Source organism: Alexandromys fortis, unplaced genomic scaffold (assembly GCF_014885135.2).
Source record: "Alexandromys fortis isolate MF-2015 unplaced genomic scaffold, M_Fortis_MF-2015_v1.1 scaffold_8_9099976_23576923, whole genome shotgun sequence".
Taxonomy (NCBI): Eukaryota; Metazoa; Chordata; class Mammalia; order Rodentia; family Cricetidae; genus Alexandromys; species Alexandromys fortis.
This window is the reverse complement of record NW_026067899.1, coordinates 3,646,503-3,667,182: the sequence shown is the minus strand read 5'-3', so window position 1 is coordinate 3,667,182 and position 20,680 is coordinate 3,646,503. Positions and strand designations below refer to the sequence as shown.

At 43.6% G+C, this 20,680-nt stretch overlaps 1 protein-coding gene across 1 annotated transcript in view; it reads right to left on the bottom strand.

Annotated features, from left to right (window-relative positions):
* Positions 1-346: 346 nt before the first annotated feature.
* Positions 347-20,680, bottom strand: part of Lrp2 (LDL receptor related protein 2) — a 122,879-nt gene continuing 102,545 nt past the window's right edge. Inside the window, 18 exon segments of the mRNA XM_050123018.1 lie at positions 347-1,780; positions 1,916-1,987; positions 4,258-4,386; positions 4,745-4,846; positions 5,516-5,645; positions 5,903-6,020; positions 6,143-6,210; positions 6,889-6,979; positions 8,880-8,999; positions 10,282-10,458; positions 11,102-11,322; positions 11,993-12,121; positions 12,922-13,087; positions 13,785-13,928; positions 15,422-15,553; positions 16,289-16,420; positions 18,983-19,111; positions 20,046-20,168. Coding sequence (XP_049978975.1) covers positions 1,622-1,780; positions 1,916-1,987; positions 4,258-4,386; positions 4,745-4,846; positions 5,516-5,645; positions 5,903-6,020; positions 6,143-6,210; positions 6,889-6,979; positions 8,880-8,999; positions 10,282-10,458; positions 11,102-11,322; positions 11,993-12,121; positions 12,922-13,087; positions 13,785-13,928; positions 15,422-15,553; positions 16,289-16,420; positions 18,983-19,111; positions 20,046-20,168 — 2,342 coding nt within the window. The 3' untranslated portion in view covers positions 347-1,621.

Here is a 20,680-nt window from a genome sequence, read left to right as displayed (position 1 = left end):
ATACTGGGAATTACGCAAGGGGGTGGGGGGCTCCCCATCTTTTACTGAAACATGTTCTTAGAAGCATCTAGAGAAGGTGAAATTCACCTGCAGCTCTCTGCACTATGACACGGACACCAAGACTATAAAACCTAACCCCAAACCCTTTTCTCATCTCCATTCCAGCTTCGAATGGGATAAAGTCGTCCTTCCAAGGGCCCGGCTGAAACCCGAAACCTGGATCATCTCCATAATTGTCTCCATGCAAAAATGCATTGAAGGGGTGGAAGAAGTAGCGAGGACACACACAACACAAGTGATTCATCACCAAGGCTCGAGAAGGAAGGACATAGAGACACAAAAGACCTCTGATAAAATACACATTTATTAGACATTTTCAGCAGCATCATTTCCAGTTGCTTTTTATTCTAATCAAAGTAATTACAATCAGCACTCAAAATATGAGCAACGAAATATTTCGAGAACTGGAGAATAAAATAATCAGTAGTATGTTTCATTCATTCATTCATCCTCCCACCCTTCCATTCATTCATTCATTGTTTAACACATGTGCAATATTAGCACAGAGAACCAGGGATGCTACTTGCTATAAGAAGAGCAGGGGTGGACAGTACATCCTGACACAAATGTACAGATTTAGGCAAAGCCCTGAAAAAGACTCAAGAAGAATGTTTTCCCTTTCTCGTCATTGTCAACCGAGGAAATAAATACCCTATAATTAGATTTTGTACACAGAGGCAAACACCCAGCTTCACCGGTATCTGTTTGGCACCCCACTTATTGGGGACACGGGTTTGGTTTTAATCAGCTACCAAACTCCAGTGACTAAGGTGGATGACACCTGAGATGCCAGGCAAGGGCGTACGTTGATTTAAGGTCCATCAAGCAGAGAAGCTCATTCAGCAAAATACAAACTCAGTGTAGGACATAGGGTGACAGACACGAATGTCGGCTTGGCAACTAGGGAGAGCACATTCAAAACATAGCTGGGGTTAGAAGCCAGAGTCACACAGAAGGATCCAACCGAATCACTTTTTGTACCTTCCGTGTTGTCTGAAGCATCTGCAGTCTATGTAACCAACACTAGCCTCTCTCAGTACACTTACTGAGCAAGTTGACATGGAACGCTGAACACTGATTATTAGTCTAAGAGCTGGTGTGTAAAAATGGATGCACAAATGAAGCTTGGACGCCTTTCCTAGATTGTTCTAAAGGAAATGTGAGTTGTATCTCTTCTTTGACATAATCGAGGCCCTTAGCCAACTCCTTTCCTCACTAGATCCTTTATTCTTCAGCTCGCCAACCCACACAATAGGTACTTTCACCGGCAAATGCAAAGACGTATTAATCCTTCCAAAATTTATAGAAGTACAACATCACCCATGACAACATCAGCCTCGGGACAACATCAGTGCAAGGTATACTCAGTACCTCGTGATATTTGCAAAAATATGAAATGGCATGAGTAAAAAAAAAAGACACGCAACACACTTTCAACTATAGGCAAACAGAAAAATATATCTTTTAATAAAGTACTGAATGTTAACTCTTTCTTCATTTGTCTGTAAAAAATATATGTGCAAAAGTGAGTGTCTACAGATTCCCTAGAGAGCAGGCATGGCTATACATCCGAATCCTCTTTAACAAGGTTTGCGGTATCCTTGAAGGTGTCTTCTGTTGCACTGTAGCCTGGGGTCGATTGCCTTTTTGAAGCTTTAGCAGGGAGAGAAGGTGATGGAGGGGGCGCCACAGTCACACCTTCCTGCTGCTCACTGTCCATCTACAACCACAACAAGACATGAGTTAGTCACTTATGTCCCCAGTGTGGCCGGAACCTTTGCCAGTTTGCCCCGAATAATCTCAATGCGCGCCAAAGTGGTGAGTGTCTGGGTTTAGAACAGGGATTAAAAGTTACCTCTGCGTAGATTGGATTTTCAAAATTCGTGGTCTGTTTGGGTTTTCGTTTGAAGATGTTCCATTTTGCACCCTGAATGAAAAGAGGAGATGGAAGGAGATGAAGTTTTCTATTTTGTCTTCTTTGTTGGTGTCTTTTCCTAGGTTTTTAAATTCTTATTGAAAAACAAAGTAACTTAGGGATGTTGCTTAAGTAGCATATTGTTCAATTCCTCTTCTGGTTCCTGGAGAGTAGTAACTAAGACTCTCTCGACTATTTTAATGTAACAATTTCAAAATCTTTTCTTAGTGTGAATGTGTGGTGTGTGGATCTGGACCCATGTCATCTAGAAGATTTGCCGTGCCATTAGTCGGGGACAGAGCACAGACACACAGGTTTCCAGAGCAGCTGAGAAGCTCAAGAAAAGCTCTCTGATTTCCAAAACTGTCTTGGCCAGAATACCCACTGTCGCTTCACCACAAACATCATCGCCATCATCGTCATTGTCACCATCATCGTTGTCATCACAAGTGACAAACTGACACTTACTGAGTGTCAGGAACTGGTTTAAGAATTTTATGAGGTTCTAATTTTATCTCAAAAATCCCTTGATGCAGGGTTTTTCTGTTCCCCCTGTATGACACATATTAAGTCATATTAAGAGAGGTCTACGTATTGAATGACCCAAAGACACCTCGTCCTCACAAACAAACACACACACTTTTCAGTACGTTGCCCTCACCCTACTGAAAAGGTGGTTGTAGTACCGGCCACCTCTTTGGCAGGCTCCCACCACAGGCGGCTCAGGTAGCCCCTATGTTTTCAAGATGGCTGTGAAATGTAGTGCCTGTAGCCCATGACTATGGAAGAGAGGCAAGACCGTTCACCCAACCCACACAACTATTCTGTATGTCACCAACAAGGGAAGATGGAGACATACACAGAGGTCAGAGCCCTATTTGGAAAGGTGAAGTTAAGTGATGCCAACAGTCATTGTCTCGGGCTGCAATAACTCCTTGGAACTGAATAAGGCTAAGGAGAGGAATGTGGTGGTCCTCATTCCCCAACATCTTTGGGCGATCCCATGCAGGTCAATGCAACTTGTGGGAAACAACAGGACTGAGTAATAGGGTCCGAGTATTTTCTGCATATTTAAGAAGAAAGCTAAACTTGCAAGACTTCTTTGGACATTAATATCCTCAGTGAGCTAACTAAGGGCTTCTGATGTCTACAGCCAAGTGACTATTTAGTGTCCCAGGGGTCACAGATACAGGGTCCCTGGACAGGGGTGTGGGGTGTGGATAACAGAACTTGGAGGGTCTCCTTTCAGCTTGCACTGAAGTGCAAGGACCAATGGGCTGCAAAGATGGGGACGGAGAACTGAGCTGGAATCGGTGATGCTTGACTCTCATTCTCAACAATCCCTCCATGTCCATCCTGTTTCTGGGCTGGGGCAAGGGGAGGATGGAGCAGCTTCTTGCTGCCTTACCCCTCTGAGGAGCTACTTCTGACTAAGGAAGATTACTAGGACCTGGACTAGGAAGAAAACATTAAGAATAAATAAAAAGTAATGTCTAGCACTGCCTTGGGGAGTGAGACCGGGACTGAACATTTGACATTATTCTTGGGACTGTAGGAAACAAATTGTCAATGCCCTTTCCAATGTCCACTTAAAGTCCCCGGGAAATAGTAAAGTAAAACTTCCTTTCTACAGTATGTGTTTGGGGGTTGTAAATTTTCTGAGTCGCACTGAATTAGACAAGATGATCCTGCGCGAGGAGTCCTACACAGTGTTTTGTATCCAGAAGCACCGTCGCTTCGAGTTTGCCCCCAGTGAGAGGCATTGGTAAGGACAACAATAGTTTGCAGAGGTAAAACAGGTGTTCAGAACCAAGCACATAGACCTGGGATAACCACATGTATGTTCGCTAAAGTTAGTAGTTATTCAAAAGCACTTGTTGAATTATACCCCAAATATTCTACAAAATGAAAAGGTATAACATATATGCTAAAGAAAATTCATCAGGAGGTGGTCTCCCTCCATCCCCTGGCCCTTTTAGTCTCCAGCACTAAATAGTTTCCCTGGCACACTAAAGGCAATAATGTTTGTGGGATAATTGGCTGTACAATTAGGTGCCATCTATCTAGACTCAAAGGAAAAGGGGATAAGTAGTGCCACCTGGTGGTAGACATTGGTAATAGTAAGGCTCGAAGCGCAAGTGCTGTGTGAATGTCTCAGATTTGATGTCCTTTTTCTGAAGATAAATTAGACCTGGATTCTGTTTTCCATTCTTTGTACATGGTCTCGCACGGGTTGATATTAAGTTTCAAAGTTCTTTGCAAATTTCTCTTCACATCGTTACCTGACTTTCATCGGGACCCGGGGAGGCTGGCTTCGGCTCCGGAACAATCTCCGAAGGATCTATGGGATTTCCATAATTCTGGTTTTCCACATTCTCTGATACAGTCACCTGTGAGCCTATTGATGGCCCCTATGCAGTTTTGAAAGAACAAATGAATAAATTAATCTTGAATTCTGTTTGCCACCTTGTTCTACACACACACACACACACACACACACACACACACACACATACACACATTTGGATACCACAGATGAGTGACCCTGGCAGCTGTAAATACCACCACCACTTGCCCCAGGTGAGAACAATAGCCACGAAGTCACCCTGGCAGGCAAGTACAGTCCTCACTCTCATGGTCTCTCATTCTTAGGCCCTTCGTTCCCACTGCTGACCATAAAAGATACTGGTTAGAGGCCCTGCACAACATTCTGCAACATGGAAAGATTCAGCGGCAAGACGGCTGAGAGCAGATCATGTGACGTCTCACCTGAGCTGCTGAGACCACTTTGGACGTGCTGTCCTTGGCTGCATATGTTGGGTTTTCAAATACTACAGGCTGCTTCCCCGCCTCCATGATGAAGTGCTCGTTCTGGTGGGGAGAAGAGGGAGAGACGTCACCCCCACCGATCTGCTTCAGACAGAAAGGTGTCTCCCTCAAACTTGAGTGCACGCCGCACTTTCACAAGGTCACCCAACATGTGCGGTCTTAGAGTGGGGGGAGGGGTGGAGAACACAGCAGCGAGACCCACGGCTTCTAGGTAGCAAACCATTATCCCAACTGATAAAAATGAACTAAGCCATCTGCCCCAGAAAGCACAAATGCTCTTCCCATGGCTGAACTCTCTCTATGGCCCTTTAATGTACTCGCTGTGGTGGGGACAGTGGAGAAAAGGGTGTTGGTATTGTTCTCTCTGGCCAGGGTGGGAATAGAAGATTGGAGGTGGAGGCAGAGCACTAGAAGAAGGCCCCTTTGCTGGGCCAAGGCTGTGCTAGGTTCATCACCTAGAGTGCGACCTGTAGGCATGTTGCTAATCTACACACGGGACCAGAAAGACTAGAAAAGGTCAACCCTTGTCTACAAATGAATACTTAGAAGATGATGGGGTCAGTTTCCACCAACTCTATGGGCTACAGAGGACACACTGTGTTCTTTGTTTTACTATCCCCAGCATTAGTTATTTTTCCTTACAAGAAGGGTTTCTTCCATCGGTCAGTGTAAGGGGAAACCTCAACTAATCCCGTGAGAGCCCTCACTCACCATTGCCATGGATCTATCAATAATTGTCTCTGGGCCAAAAGGAGACACGCCGATGTCCATGTTAACATCAGTCCCCGATCTGAAGGTCACCCCATTTCCATTTTCAGAGGGTTTGGCGAGGCTGCTTAAGCTGGAATGAACCAAAACAATGTGCTGCATTGTTACAATTAATTTTTAATTTTTGTAATGATTACTTCCCTTCCATAGTACTGAATCTTAAATGTGCAGTTCTCTCTCCTCGAGGCACATGTCAAACACAGTAGCAAGCCACCCCCCCACACACACACACGTCTACATGAACACATGAAGGTACGTTCTCAAATCTAAGATCCGAATAGGAACTAGAAGGGGTCCCTTGCAGAAAGCCAACCCAACACAGACACTGACCTTGGCAGCTTGGGCAGAGTAGGTAAAAGGGAACCAGTTTTTCTATAGTGTAAAAATCCAACGAGTACCAGAGCTCCAATGATGACGATCATCAGGAATGTCAACAGCAAAGCCATTGCTACACAGGGGGCAGAAACAGAGAGCCAAGGTCACCACCATGACAAGGAAGGGCTAGAGAAGCTAGACTGGGCCAAAAGGAAGCTGGGACTATTGCAGGTCACTCATATTCCTGACACTTACTTGTCCCGGGAGGGATGCCACTTGAGAGCCCAACTTCACAGTGTTCCCCATTGTAGCCACTAGAACACCTGCAAGCCAACAAAAGGAGATTCGGTTACCTTTCTTAGGTCTGGCTGCATGCACAGAGGCAGAGAGGGCTCTGATCCAGTGAAATGCATGAGGGACAGGCAAGGCAGCCAGCCTATACCACATCTGCTTCTCCTGCCGACCTAAGAGCCCTGGTGTACCTGGCGGAGTAGCATCTATAAGGGTGATGAGCCTCGTGAAATAAGCCTGCGGGCATCTACTCTGCTCCATAGAGACAAAGGCTGGACAGGCGGCAGCCGTCTGTCCTCCAACAGCTGTGATGAAGGTTTCCAACAGGCATCCATCTCTCCTATCCTATCGGTTGCTCTCACGCGCTCCTAAGCCACCATACCGGGTGATGGTGGTAGGAGGCATGGGAGACGGGCTGCTACCCTTTAACTCCTCATTCTTCCACATGACTGGCAGTCCCAAGAGGTGCCAGCAATGCAGCATCCCTGAGAGATGCACGTGGGCATTGGAGCCAGATCCTGAGCTGAGAGGGCTCAAGCTAGACATGGTTTGGGAAGCGCTGCGGACTCCCCCAAAGGAGGACAAGCTGGTTAGACATGAAAACAGTGAACTGGGCAAGCATCTTGCACCTGGTTTCCCAGCTATACAAAGAGCTTGGGTTCGCTAGAGGAGCCAAGGCCTACAGCTGGGACCTCAAGAGTCAGACTTACTTGCATTTGGGGAGGTCATTCTCATCAAAATAGCAACTTCCTCCGTGCATGCACCTGCATGGGGGAGGCATGCTGATGGGAAGTTCGCTGGCTGCAGAAAGGAAAAGCCATGCATGGGTTAGTCAGCCACACGCAGCAGAGCACTGCAGCATGCAGAACCTGTCCAGGACGGAGGCGGGAGTTTCGGGGGGGGGGGGGGGGGGGGGGGGGGGTGGAGTCAGGCCAACTGAGTCTCCCCAAATCAGGCTATCGCCTGCTCCTTACAGCAAAGGAAACTTCCTAAACAGTGATGAGCCCCTGGGGAGTGAGAGGACCTTCAGAGTACTTTCCTAGCTCTAAGCAGAGAGAGATGTTAAACCCAGAGCTTGTGTGTGTCACCTGAAATCCCCCAGATTCTCTTCTGGGAACCATTAACACAAGAGTTTATTAGACATCGCTGGAAACTGCAGCCCAGGACTCCAGAACATGGGCAGAGAATCAAGGAAGAGGCAGACACACAGACATAGATGCACAAGCACCCAAAGGACAGCTTTCCCGGGATCTCTTTATATAAGGACCCCGGCAACTGGATTACTGCTCAAGTTCCCCCAGAATACTCCCACTTGAGGAGTTTGTCTACTCTCTGGGCTCTGAGGGTCTCTTCTCAAAGTCCCCTTACCAGAGAGGCCAGCCAAGCCAGCCTCGCCACCCCTGTGTACCTAACTGTCCCTGTCCACTTTTCCATTATATCCTAACCACCTGTCCTTCTACACCATCATAGGTTTGTGGGGTTTTTTTCCTCCTACTAGCATGTAAATCTCTGATACTTTCAGTCATACCAAGTATTTTATAGGCATTCAGTAAATACCACTGAACTAACTGATAAGTTCATTAGCAATATACCACAAGCAGGCCCTGTATATTGTTGCCATTAATAGGTTTACTTTGGATAAGGTTCTTTTAAATGAGAATCTCACAGAGGGTTTGTGTTTCTATCACATGGTTGACTGTGTGCCACGTGGTTGTGGTGCCCTCAGAGGCCAGAAGATGTGATCAGATCCCCTGGGACTGTTGTCACAGGCCGTTGTGAGTTATCATGTGGGTGCTGGGAATTGAACTTGGATCCTCTGAACGAGCAGCCAGTACCACTAGCCCTCTCTCCAGCCTCACAATAGCAGAATGTTATCCCAGAACCACTGGAGTGAGCGCACCGGGCAGGAGAAGCGATGAGAATCAAAGGACCTCTCCTCCCTGAGCACTTCTCCAAATGAGGGCGGTCCTTGCTTGAGTGCTTGCTCCCCCTAGTGGTAGAAACTTTTTTGCCTCTTCATTTCCCCACCAGGAAGCGCCACCCTCAAACCCCCCCCCCAACCCCCACCTTGGGATGTTAGCCACAAAATAGGCTGCAGGGCCAACTCTCTGACTGCTTAGGACACAGAGGTTAGATTAGGTTAGGTTAGGGATGGAAGACATCACCATGACTTATTAACTATTTAGATGAGCCACTGAAAAATGGGTCTTGCCAAGGAAGCCATCAATGGCACTGAGAACCAAACCACCCCTGCCTTAACCTGGACTTGGTTTCTCAGTAACACAGCCGGCTTCCAAAACAAAGACCTTTGATAGTTAAAATTCTCAAATGGGCACGTGGGAAAGGCAGGAGGATCCCCCAGCCCCCGCTCCTCATACCCTCCCAACACTGCTCCATGCTAGCTCCTGCGCCCTCAGGAAATGCTTCTCTACCTTGAGCAAATTCTGGGACAAAGGGAGAAGGAAGAAAGAGCCTTACCAAAAAGCCGCTCTTCAAAACTGTCTTTCTAACATAAATGGCCACATGGCTGCGCCCACCCCAGTCCCCACACACACACACTCACAGAGTCTCAACCAGCTCTTCTGCTGTTTCCCTCATCCCCCTTCCCAGCTACTCCCATTTGAATCTGCCAAGGTCGCAAATATAGGATCCTCTGGGCTACTGAAGGCCCTGCAACTTTCCAGGCAGTGAGTATCCTCACCTGCATCACAAGCCACAGCGCTGCCACTTAAGAAGCCGGAGCCTTGGGGGCAGGCGCAGGTGTAGCCTCCTGGTCTCAGCAGGCAGAGGTGGCTACAGACCTGCTTGCAAGGGTTGGACACTGGAAAATAGATGAGAACATAGTTAGGTCCTGACGGGAGACAGAGTACCCCCAACATGGTATGCCTAGTAACTGGTGTGGCTCTGGCTGGCACTTGCAAAGCCAAAACAGCATCCCGATTATTTAAAATTTAAAATGTAATTTAAATTAAATTAATTCAAATTTGAAATGGTTCAAAAGACCAATGGATTCCAAGTCTTATAGCAAGATTTGTCGTTGATCAAATCTACCCAAAGGCCACCCTGGATAAGCTTTCTACAAAACTTGCCTCATTTAAAAAACAAAGGGAACGAAGTTGATTTGACAGAATGAGCTGGGAGCCACTCAAATGTTGGGATGGAGCCCAACTAGTACCTTTTCAAAGCTCTATGTAATTCTAGAATTCTCGGAAATATACTCCTATATGAAATGTGAAGGACCCAAGGGTTAAATTGGATCCATGTTTCCTGGATCTGTTCTCAGACTAACACTCTGTGATCCTCATTCTCCACCATCCAAAATACAATCACAGTCGAGAATAACTAGAAAATACATAAGACGTTTTACAAAAGATTCATTCAAAGTCTTCCTAATTCACTATTTTGCCAGCTTTCTGCACTATCAAATTGTAATGTGATACAAAATATGCATAAATTCAGATTCTACTTCAAAAGTTTGGGGTGTGGGGAGTCTAGGCATCCCATTGCTAACAAGTCCCATCTGATGTCATCGGTCTGTACTGAGTAGCAGGAAAGGACTGGGGAGCTGGTTTCACATTTCCCTGAACTACCCAAACCCGTAAGACTAAGAACACCCACACATGGGGTACTTCGAGCCACATAAACAGACAGTTAAACAATCTGAAACATGCTGAAATTTGAAGGCTCTTGGTACAGAGTGAATGCCAATCTAGCACATTTGGGATGGAGTAGAAATCCCAAGCCTTCATCAAGTCAACATTTCCCCAACTGGCACCCAGAGCTACAGCTGACTGAAAGAGAACACCCAGACTTTTGTTTTTCTTTGAGCCAGGTCATCAGGTCACAGACTATTATATTGAGCATTCAGGTGACAAGCTGAGAAAAACCCCAACAAGGACTGACTGAAACATTTCTAACAGGTTTTCTCTGTTCACGATTTATGTAATTTTATTCAACCTACGATGTTCTCTTTCTGCATTCGAAATGTGTGACATGCCCATGCATACCCACTCTCCCATCAGGACCACCATCATGCGCTAATGCTACAGCCATCCTTCCAAGACTGGGTGTCCAGTTCATGGCATCCCAAGACTGTGAATTACCTGACTGATTGTATCTCAGTTGATGGAAGACTCGAACTTGCGTGAGCCACGGGTTCACCACCAGCACCTTCGCTTTGTTGCCTTTCCCAAATTTATTCTGTCTCCACACTTCTCCCTTCTCCTTAGCTACCCAGTACAGCTGGTCTTCAAAGATGTCCAGGCTGAATGGCCTCATTGCTGCTCATCGATAGTGGAAAAACAATTATATATTAGTGAATGAAACAATCCCCAGCACTCCTGTGACTATTGTCGTTTGGCTTGAAGTAGTAGTTAGCTAGCTGGACGGACTTCCTGGAAGGGCTACATGGAGCTCAAGATAAACTGGATTATTATAAATGGTCTGACTTTAAAGCTGCTAATTTTATTCCATTTTTAAAAAGTGGGATGAACTGAGGCCCTTCCTGCTTACCAGATAAGACAATTCTAGCCAGTTAGGGGAAATGTGCTATGCGCTGGATTGTTACAGCTCTGTTTTGGATTTTCGACAATAAAACAAAATACTTCTTTCCTTCTTCATGTTTCTAGTTGGACACAAGAACCTTAGCACGTGGAAAATGAATGTGTCTAGACGCAGTTTGATGTAGATTAGGAAGGACACACATTTAGCATATGGAAGACACAATCTCAGAGGGACCTAGCAGAAATCTGATACTGCTGCTTAAAATTACAAAAAGGATCGTTGTTGTGAATTCATTTGCATTTAATATAGCAGTTGGGAATTGATGGGAACAAATCTGAGGAATCGCATCAACCATATCCTAAGACACACTGAAAATTTGTTAGACAATTATGAATATGTAAACTGTGACTCATTCCCAACCTTCATTTATGATGACTCTCCTGTCGGTCCCATCATATTTTATTGTTTCAATCACGTCCTCTTTGGAGTCGCTCCAATAGATCCGGTCATCGTTCAGATAATCTATGGACAGGCCATTTGGCCAGCCAAGGTCCTGAGAAACCAGAACAGTGCGATGCTCCCCATTCATCCAGGCGGACTCGATTTTAGGCTGTTTTCCCTGGTCGGTCCAGAACATGAGCCTGTAACAGAAAATTCCCAGGTTGCAGCATTTTGTCTAGTGGTGCTTCCCTAGTACTGTGGCACAGGGTACGTCAATGGTGCAACCAACAATTCCCCTGCCTTCCAACACATGTTATACATAAGAAGCAAAGTTCGGTGCTGAGGTCAAGTCCACATTAGGAGTTAGAACTTCTCCGGGAAGCACATCACCGCTGAATGTCTAGGGGCCATGATTTCATACGTGGAAAAGGAATAAAAGTAATAACAACTCATATGTTTCATATACAAACATAGGACACTTGTCCTGCCCAAACAGCAAAAGTATCTACTCAAAATAAGGAAGAATTTAGGTGTCACTACACATATGCTAAATGTCTACTTGAATGTCAAAAATCAAGAAGACCAAACTAGTTCTTGTGTTGTGGTCAACTGCCATTTGAAGTATTTCTATAAATAATGAAATGTGTATGTATAGACGTGTCTTTTATGTATTTTTCATACATGAAATTTTTATGGCCAATGTAATATAATCAAATTGTTATCTGAATTTCAATCAGCAAGATACCTTTTAATGCATCCAAATGAAAGGGAGTCAGATGAAATGAAAGCAGACAGCCTCTCCCATATATCCCAAAGTGGAATTTCACCATTGGAAACTGTGTGGGCTAAAGCATCCCTTCAAACGCTTACCCTAGCCTAGGATTCACAACAATGGCAGCTGGCTGATCCAGATCAGTAGTAATCAGCCACTTCCGGTACCTTCCATCTAGCATGGCCACCTCAATCCGCTGGCTCTTGGCATCTGTCCAGTAGATATGCCTGAATGGAGAGGGGCAGAGTTAAACAACAGAAAAGCCTGGGCCAATCATTGAAGAGAAATGTGGACACGAGAAAACTGGGTTTATAAGTTCTGGCCAGTGCAGAAACACTCAGATGCCTGGAAGTTACTCTGTGCCTATAGTGGGTACAGCAGATCACAAGCCTCCATGGGCAGATTAAGGCATGTGATTTAATTCTTACTGCCCAGGAGTCTGTGTCCCTTTGGCAAAGAGCCCAACTGTAATCAAGAATTGAGCACCACCCCAAAGAGGAATGGAAAGAACATTTCAAATTAACAAACTCAGTACAGCTAGCCTGGCCTCTTTCCGTGTCTAAGGCTGCAAGTTTTTCCTAATAAGCGGAGAGAAGGCCTGTAGTTTAATCCCCTCATTCTCTGAGGCTCTATGGCTTTGGTGCCAGTTGGTACCAGCTAGCTTAGATACTAAAAACTGTGCCTTGTTCCTTTTTCCAAATAATTACCAGTGGGAGATATCTTTAACTAATTCTCTTTGAGAATTCTACCACTGAATTAGTCAACGCTGCCAAACTCAAAGTTAGTCTTGACCTGGGTGCTTTTCCCGAGCCCTTCTGTGGCACACACTGAATCTAGAAAAGGGCAGTGTTTGTATTGCACTCACTCAGAGGTAATTGTATTGCACGCAGGGTTGATTGCTGTGGCCAGAGCAGGCCCAGGCACAGTAACAGCTGTGCTTGTGACTGAGTTCACGCACCTTGGTGAACTTAAACCAGCACTCCCCCGTGAAAAAGAAACAGGCCAGAGAGATGGGGGACATATTTACCTTCCAACCCAGTCCACGGCTAATCCATCTGGCTGCATTAAGTATTTCAGGCCCAGGTCAACTTCACGAGTGGGATTATTGCTACCAGATTCAAAGTCAGGAATGTAGGCTCGTTTGATGGCGCCAAATTCAGAGCCCTGGCCCAGCACAGTGTAATAGAGAACACCTAGAGAAGAAAGCACCGCGAGAGAGGGTCTTGGAGTGGAGTCATTTACTGATCTCTCTGCCTCATTTCCATCACAATTCCCTTACATCAAACCGCAATAAACACATTATACCTGTTCTACTAACAAGAAAGGCTCAGCTTATCTCGTGGTGATATTTTCTTAATAATCTCTATTGGAAGATAACTCATTGAGATAGTTTAGCTAAGGAGCTAGTTTTCAAAAATGGATTATATAGAAATCACTCCTTTCACATAGGTGAAAGTCCTGTATGGCAGCATACAAAAAGTGTTTTTTATACTCAGTCTTACCCAAAAGGGTGAGAAGTTATTTAACAGGTATTTATATGACCTGTTTGTTTATATATATATATGGCTTTTTCCTCTCTCCAAGACAGGATCCTGCTATGTAGTGGTTCGGAGTAGGTTCTTTGACTTGTAATTCTCCTGCCTCCCACCTCTAAGCACTGAGGTTAATCTAATTATACACAGATTAAGATTGAGTCTTATTGGCTTATACCTCTTCCCTATCACTCTTGAAATAAACATATTCAGAAAGATAAAAAATATTACATTGGATAAACAAATGTGAAAATACTGTTCAATCTTCAAAGGACACACAATCAGAGAAAATCATGCAAAAGGCATCATCTAAAAAAACCAGAAAATTTGACACAATGTGTGCAGATCTTATACTCACTGACACCCGTGCCCTCGGGGTCCCAGTCATAGTCAACGGTTTGGATATGTTCCCCCTCTTCCAAATACTCGGAGAACTTCTCAGATGAGACATTGTACTTCCGGATTCGAACGTTCTCGGGCAGGAGCAGCAGAGGAGGGTTACCTGTAAGCAAAAAAGGGCTGCTTTGTCTAACCGATTCCACTTGAAGTCAAGGAGGTATCAACACACTGTAGGTATTTCTTTGGGGGGCAGGGAGGAAAGGGAGGAAAAGAGGTAGTAGAGGGAAAAGTTAGTTTTAGAAAAATCTGACCATCAAAGCTGACTGCTCTGCAAGTCAAAATCCTCAGGTACCACTCTTTCCTTTCTATACTATTTATTTATTTATTTATTCCTTTATTTATTTTTCCACCGGAGGCAGTTTTAACAAGATCAAGACCACTACAAAGAGTTCTCATTTTTACTGCAAGTCTTTCCCTCACCCACTGAAAAGACCGTCGACAGAATATCTCACAGAATAAATACGGTATTCACAACCCTCACTCTTGACTGACAGGTTTTGGGATTGTCTTAACAGGTAATCATCCCCATAGCCCAATTTAACTGCCAGCTAATGAGAAACAAGCCAGCTTGTTCTTGAGTTTGCAGGGTTTTTTTCCTAAAGCCTAAAGTAGCTCTTTCAACGGTGACTCGTCCCAAAAATACTTCTCTGGAATTTTAAAATTTTAATTTACTTGCAAAATGTCAATCAAATGTGATTTTAAGTGACTTTTAAAAGTTCACTTCATATTTCCTCAGACTTGACATTATGTTTCATATGAATATTCTAATTTAGTTCAGCTACCCCCTTAGTTAAAAGATTTAAAATTTTTTAAATTTGCTACTTAATTGCGGGACTGGCCAGCTGTTGAAATGCCTTCACTCTAGGTTCTATTTATTCTCACCCTGGAGGACAGAATACTAATCAAATGTACACCTCGAGCACTCGCCTTACACCGTGTATTGGTGTTAAGGTTTTGGCCACTTTAACTTGCTGTTTTCTCAGTAGGTTTCTTAAATTCTAGCATCAATTTCAAATCCTAAATAAGACTATCTACTCCTTAACTGGGAAAGGTTGATTTAAGCCAGATCTCTGCAATTTGGAACATAATGCTTCTGGACTTATATTCTTTCTCTTTTTGACATTTCCATTTAGTATTTATGGTGTTCTTTCTTTAACTAGGTTCTTAGATATATATAGGCATTAACCTAAAACCAACAATGTTTTGGATGTACCTGCCTTTCTCTTTGTGACCAGCAGTTCATGAACAATACCAAAGAAATATGTCAGTGTCCCTGATTGGTTCACCTCAGGTTTTGTGGCTTCAAATCTTCAGTCACACTGGACTGGGCACTACCATTTCATCAATTTCTTATATTTTGCTACAACCTCCTGTTATTTGTGTCTCCTATTTTAGAAATTTTTAGCCAGGTATAGAAGAGGTTAAATTCAGAATAATAACTAAAATCTGTCTTTTAATTAATTGTACACTTTCGTTAGAGGGCAATAGTTTAGAGTCTAAAGCTAACAGAAGAAGAGAGAGAAGTGGAAGTTCATTTCCTGCTATATCATCCTCTTCAGGATTTCTGTCCCTCGGAAGTGAACCCATCATACATACCGTCAGCGGCACACCGCTCTCCATAATGGCTACTCATAGACTTGAAGCCATCCACACAGAAGCATTCATAACTTCCTTTGCTATTTCGGCAGCTCTGGGGGCAGATGCCAAATTCCTCACATTCGTTGATGTCTGCAGGCAAAGAAAAAGAAAGTGTGCAACATGGGTTCCGACCCAGTCAGAACTGGAGTTCACAAGCCAAGTGGACTAAGAGTGTGTGTGAAAACAAGCAATGAAAACCAAAATGTGTTGATGACATAGTTCACAATAAAAAAAAAAATCCACAGTAAACTACTATTGACCCTAAAGTTCCTATGCCGCTCAACAATGGACAGAGGATTATTTTAACTAACGCAGCATAACTTCATACAATGGTAAGGCAAATGTTTCCTTGCCAAAAACACCTATATGGCATTGCTTCTGTTCTGATAAGTAAACAGCTACAGGAAGACTCATTCATTTGGTATAACAACTGAGCTGTATCCAGTACACATGATGCCCTAGGTTCAATCTCTAGTTTGAATGAGACACAGTAGTATACACGACGAAAGACCCCTGACATCATATTCTTCTCTGACAACCTTGATGAGCTACCTACTGAGCCCATGGTCACAGAACCCGCTGATATCTAAGTAGGTGTGTGACAACCACGTGGGTTGTGACTTGGGATGAAATGCTGTGATTTCTGGTGCTTTTATTTCGTGGACTGGTATAACGGACCGCCGTCACCATCAAGACCTTCATTATTTGGCGCTGAGTGGGGAAACCACATTAAGGAACTTATTCAGCAGTTTAATAATAACGCAATAAACGGAGACCATAAAAATGTAAATTTCTCTAAATAACAACAGAAGGAAAATACTCTACCTTGGCAGGAATTTCTGTCCAGAGTACTAGATTTGAACCCAGGTCTACAGGAGCAGATAAATCCTCCGTTGCTTAACTGGGTACAGTTCTGTTCACAGATGTTTTCAGCACACGTTCTGTTTGCTCCTAGATCTGAAAACAGAATCATAAGTCAGACCAGCCACAAACACGCAGACATATAGCCAACTATACACAACCTCCAGATGACCCATTTCCAGAGGTCCTGAAGCAGAGTGGATCTAGGTTTCTGTAAGTGGTCTGGATGCCATCTACACAAATGTGTAATGGTCCTTACGGCTATCTCCCATCATAGCTGTAGCGGTTCCAGGCTCGGCCTCAGAATATCCAACCAACTCCATCAAATGCTCTTGCTCATTCATCTTATGTAAGCAAGTGGATAGGTGTTAGGTAGATCTCACACACACACACACACACACACACACACACACACTCATGCATGCACACAGACACAGGCTAGAAAAATGGTTTGAGTATAATTATTCCAATTATTGACTGGTTAATTGGAAGAATGTTCATCAGGATGTGGTATAATACACAGTCGTGTTACACAATTTTCATACACAAAACGCTTATGATAAAGACTGAATCTAAGCTTTTAATAACCATATCCAGGTTTCCTTTTCTGTTTTTTTTTAAGGCAGTTAAGTGTGTTGGAAATTTGCTTAGTTCATATGTAGAGCCTTAAAGAGCGTATAAGAGAAACTTATTATTATTTTATTATTATAAAATTTCTCTTATATAAATAATAAAGATAATAAAATAATTTTATAATATATGTGGATCTTAAACTACTTTAACAATACTCCTGCTTGACTGCCACTATAGCTGAGTTTTTTTTAACAGATTCTTTTTTTTTATGTATACAATATTCTGTCTGTGTGTATGCATGCAGGTCAGAAAAGGACACCAGACCCCCATTACAAATGGTTGTGAGCCACCATGTGGTTGCTGGGAATTGAACTCAGGACCTTTGGAAGAGCAGGCAATGAATGTTCTTAACCTCTGAGCTAAAGAAACAGTGGAATCTTCTGGTTCAGCTCAAAATAGATTTATTTCTGTCTTTCTAACCACATCTGAGGATCTCTTATGGCCTAGTGAAGGTTTTCATTTGTATACTTTGGATAGATTAAAACACTGAGTAGAAGAATGAATGCCCTTAGCTGCGGATAACTACAGATTCCTAAACAAATAAACCTTCCCAGCTTTCTAGCTTTTCTGGGTAGTTTCAGTGTTTTGAGTGCGTCTGAATCGTCTACTTGCCATACATCGTAATTTTCTCTCTGCATTGTGTCTCTGGGCTTTGTGCCCCTCTCTCAGCTCTAAAAGGTCAAGAACGAAAAAAGTTCTCCCTTCACTGAATCATATTCTTCCAAAGCAAGCGACCTTAACGAGAGCAGGGCCATCGCAGGATATGGAATGAAAGATTTTCATGTAATGTCTTTCATTTGAAGACCAGAAACATCAAAAGGAACATCTAGCCATCACCCTAATCCAGTGGCATTAGGGCTGGGCATCCAGCTCAGCGCTGGCGGTTGCCTAGCAACCAGCCTCTACGAACAGAAGCCTATGGCTGTCTGTTTACAAGACGGTCAGTCTCACCGGTTTCCAATTTGTGAGAAAGGAATAAGAGAGCAAGTCACTCTACCTTTATGATCACAGAAATTATATCTTTGACCTGACATCAGCTTATTTCCTTTATAACTGAATGGTGCTAGTAAAATGTTCATGTCTTTCCATGCCGGGAAATGTAGTGACTGGATAAAGTTTGGGTACCCCAAGCACACTCAACACTCAAGTGAGGCATGTTTCTATTGCCAAACATCATGATGCATTATCTTAAATGTTTAGAAATCACAATTGAAGCATTCTATAGAATGTGAAGGAGGGAAGAGATGGGGAGGGATAGAGGTAACAAAATTGACATTATTTAGAAATAATTCTACACCTAGCCAGACACATGCCTTTAATCCCAGTACTCCGGAGGTGGAGGCAGGCAGATCTCTGTGAGTTAAGGCGGGCCTGGTCTACATAGTAAGCTCTAGGACAACTAGGGCTACATAGTGAGACTCAGTCTGGAAATAAAACTTTTAAAAAAGAAAGAAAAAAGAATTCTACACTTGTATCAAATGAATAGCATATATGAATTCTATATCACTACACTTATTATGTGAAAAGAAGTTAATGCCATACCTCTGATTTCCTCTAATTCCACTTGAAAAGAAAGTACACAATAGATAAACACAAGCATATATATATATATATATATATATATGATACATATACATACATAGAGAAAGAGATCGATCTCGATCATATATAGAGAAAGCATATATACAGAGGGCATATATAGAGAAGGCATATAGAGAGGGTATGTATATTAGATAATATATTATTCCATATTATATATGGAATATAAGCTATGAAGGTAAATCAAAAATATATACTACTAATATGTCCTCAACAGTGTCAAATAAACTCAATCCTTCCCTTGATTATGTTATCTCTTCCAGCCCAAAGTCTATTATAATCCTAGCACTTGGAGGCAGAAGTGGGAGAATCAGGAGTTGTAGGTGATCCTCGGCTACACCTGTGTCTGAGACCCGCGGTTGAGCCATTCCTGAGTGTATCTGGCTAATTTACTATAATGAAATACAAAGCTAAATGTTTACTTACTGCAACCATTTTCGTCAGAAAGATCACCACAGTCATCGACGTTGTCACACACATAGTGCTGCGAAATGCAGTTTCCGTTGCTGCACTTATATTCAGTTTGTGTGCAAGGTCTCTGGGTTGGTTTTCTACCTGCAATTAAAGGACAAAATGCTTCAGTTCCTCCACTCACAAGTAAATGCACACTTCCCTTCTTTCGCCAGGCTCCCTTGCAGCTAGACTGAGACCAATGGTCTGTGAATTGGAAGAGGCATATGTCACCCTTGTATTGAAGCAGTTAAAAGCCCCATAAGCCTTCACCCTGTCTCATATGCTGGGGCTACAACCTTGGCAGTCAGGTAGTCAGGTGATGGGCTCCAAGCTGGAGGATGCTATGCAAGCTGTGCGGCCCTTTATACAAAGGAGAAAGAAATCTTTGTTGTGTTAAGACTTGGAGATTTGTTGGTTGCAGCAGCACCAACTACTCTGAGTAATACAGACTGATGAGAGAAGTGGACTCTCCCAGATCAGAAACTGAAAGCACTGGGCACCGGTTTAACCATCAGGATGTCCAGGTTAGACAATGGCAAAGCAGCTGGGAAGAGGGAAGGCAGACCACGTGTTTATGGGAAAGAAGTTTGAAAAGAGTGTGCCCAGCCTGTCCTTACAAACAAAGAAGGTCAGTGAGAAACTGGTTGGTGTCTTACTTACCATGGTCTTTTCAGCTGGGCATGGGAAGGAATATACACTCACATACCAGATTAGCAATTAGCAACTAACTATCAGGGGTAAGCGTAACCAAGTCTCATCTTGGACGGTGACTCAACCAGCATTTAGTCTTCTCTCATTGGAAGTAGCTTATTAAATGTTTAAACAAAGACTGACTTTTAAGGGGCATGTCAACATCTCACTCAGGTGAAATGGGAAGGGGGTGGCAGGAGCCACATATGTGTTCATGTTCTCTGAGATACACTATCACAGACACAAAGCAAGCCTCCTCGGCAGGGCAGAAGGAAACCCCAGAAGAGCATCTTAAAACACCTAAGGACCCTGGTTTCTGCCTTCCCCCTTCCCCCATTTGGCTTACAGTGTTCTTCTTTCTCATCGGTCCCATCTCCGCAGTCATCCACACCGTTGCAAAGCTGGTGACCATAAATACAGCGACTGTTGTCGCACCGGAAACGATGTGGCGACTCACATGGAACACTGACTGAAAAAAAAAAAAAAAAAACGAAAAACAAAATAAAAGTAGAATAACAACCTATTCTACTCCAGGCTATCCCAGCACCAGGCCCACTTCATTCATCCATCCATTCACCTGCTGATCTGATTAATCTCAGATACACAACACTGTTGCAGGTGCTAGGTATATCCTAGATAGAGAGAGAGGAGCAAGAAAGACTCAGCCTTTATTCCCATGGCACTTCATTCAAGCAGGAATAGACTTTACCTACAGGTGGAGCCCCCTCCTAGGGAACATGTATATGAAATACAGCACAGGGAGGCGGGTCAGAAAAGAACCCAAAAGGGAAAGAGACGAATCAGGAAAGAACATGGTAGGCTTGAAACCTTTATAAAGCTCTCTGTGGCCAGGCCACAAATGAGGGGGATACATGTGGGTCATGGAGCTGCTACTTGTATTATTTGCTGTGGATGGCTGGTAGAACATTAGAAAAGTATGCTAACATTTGCTTGAGTCTCTGCCACTCTCTGTGTGTGTCC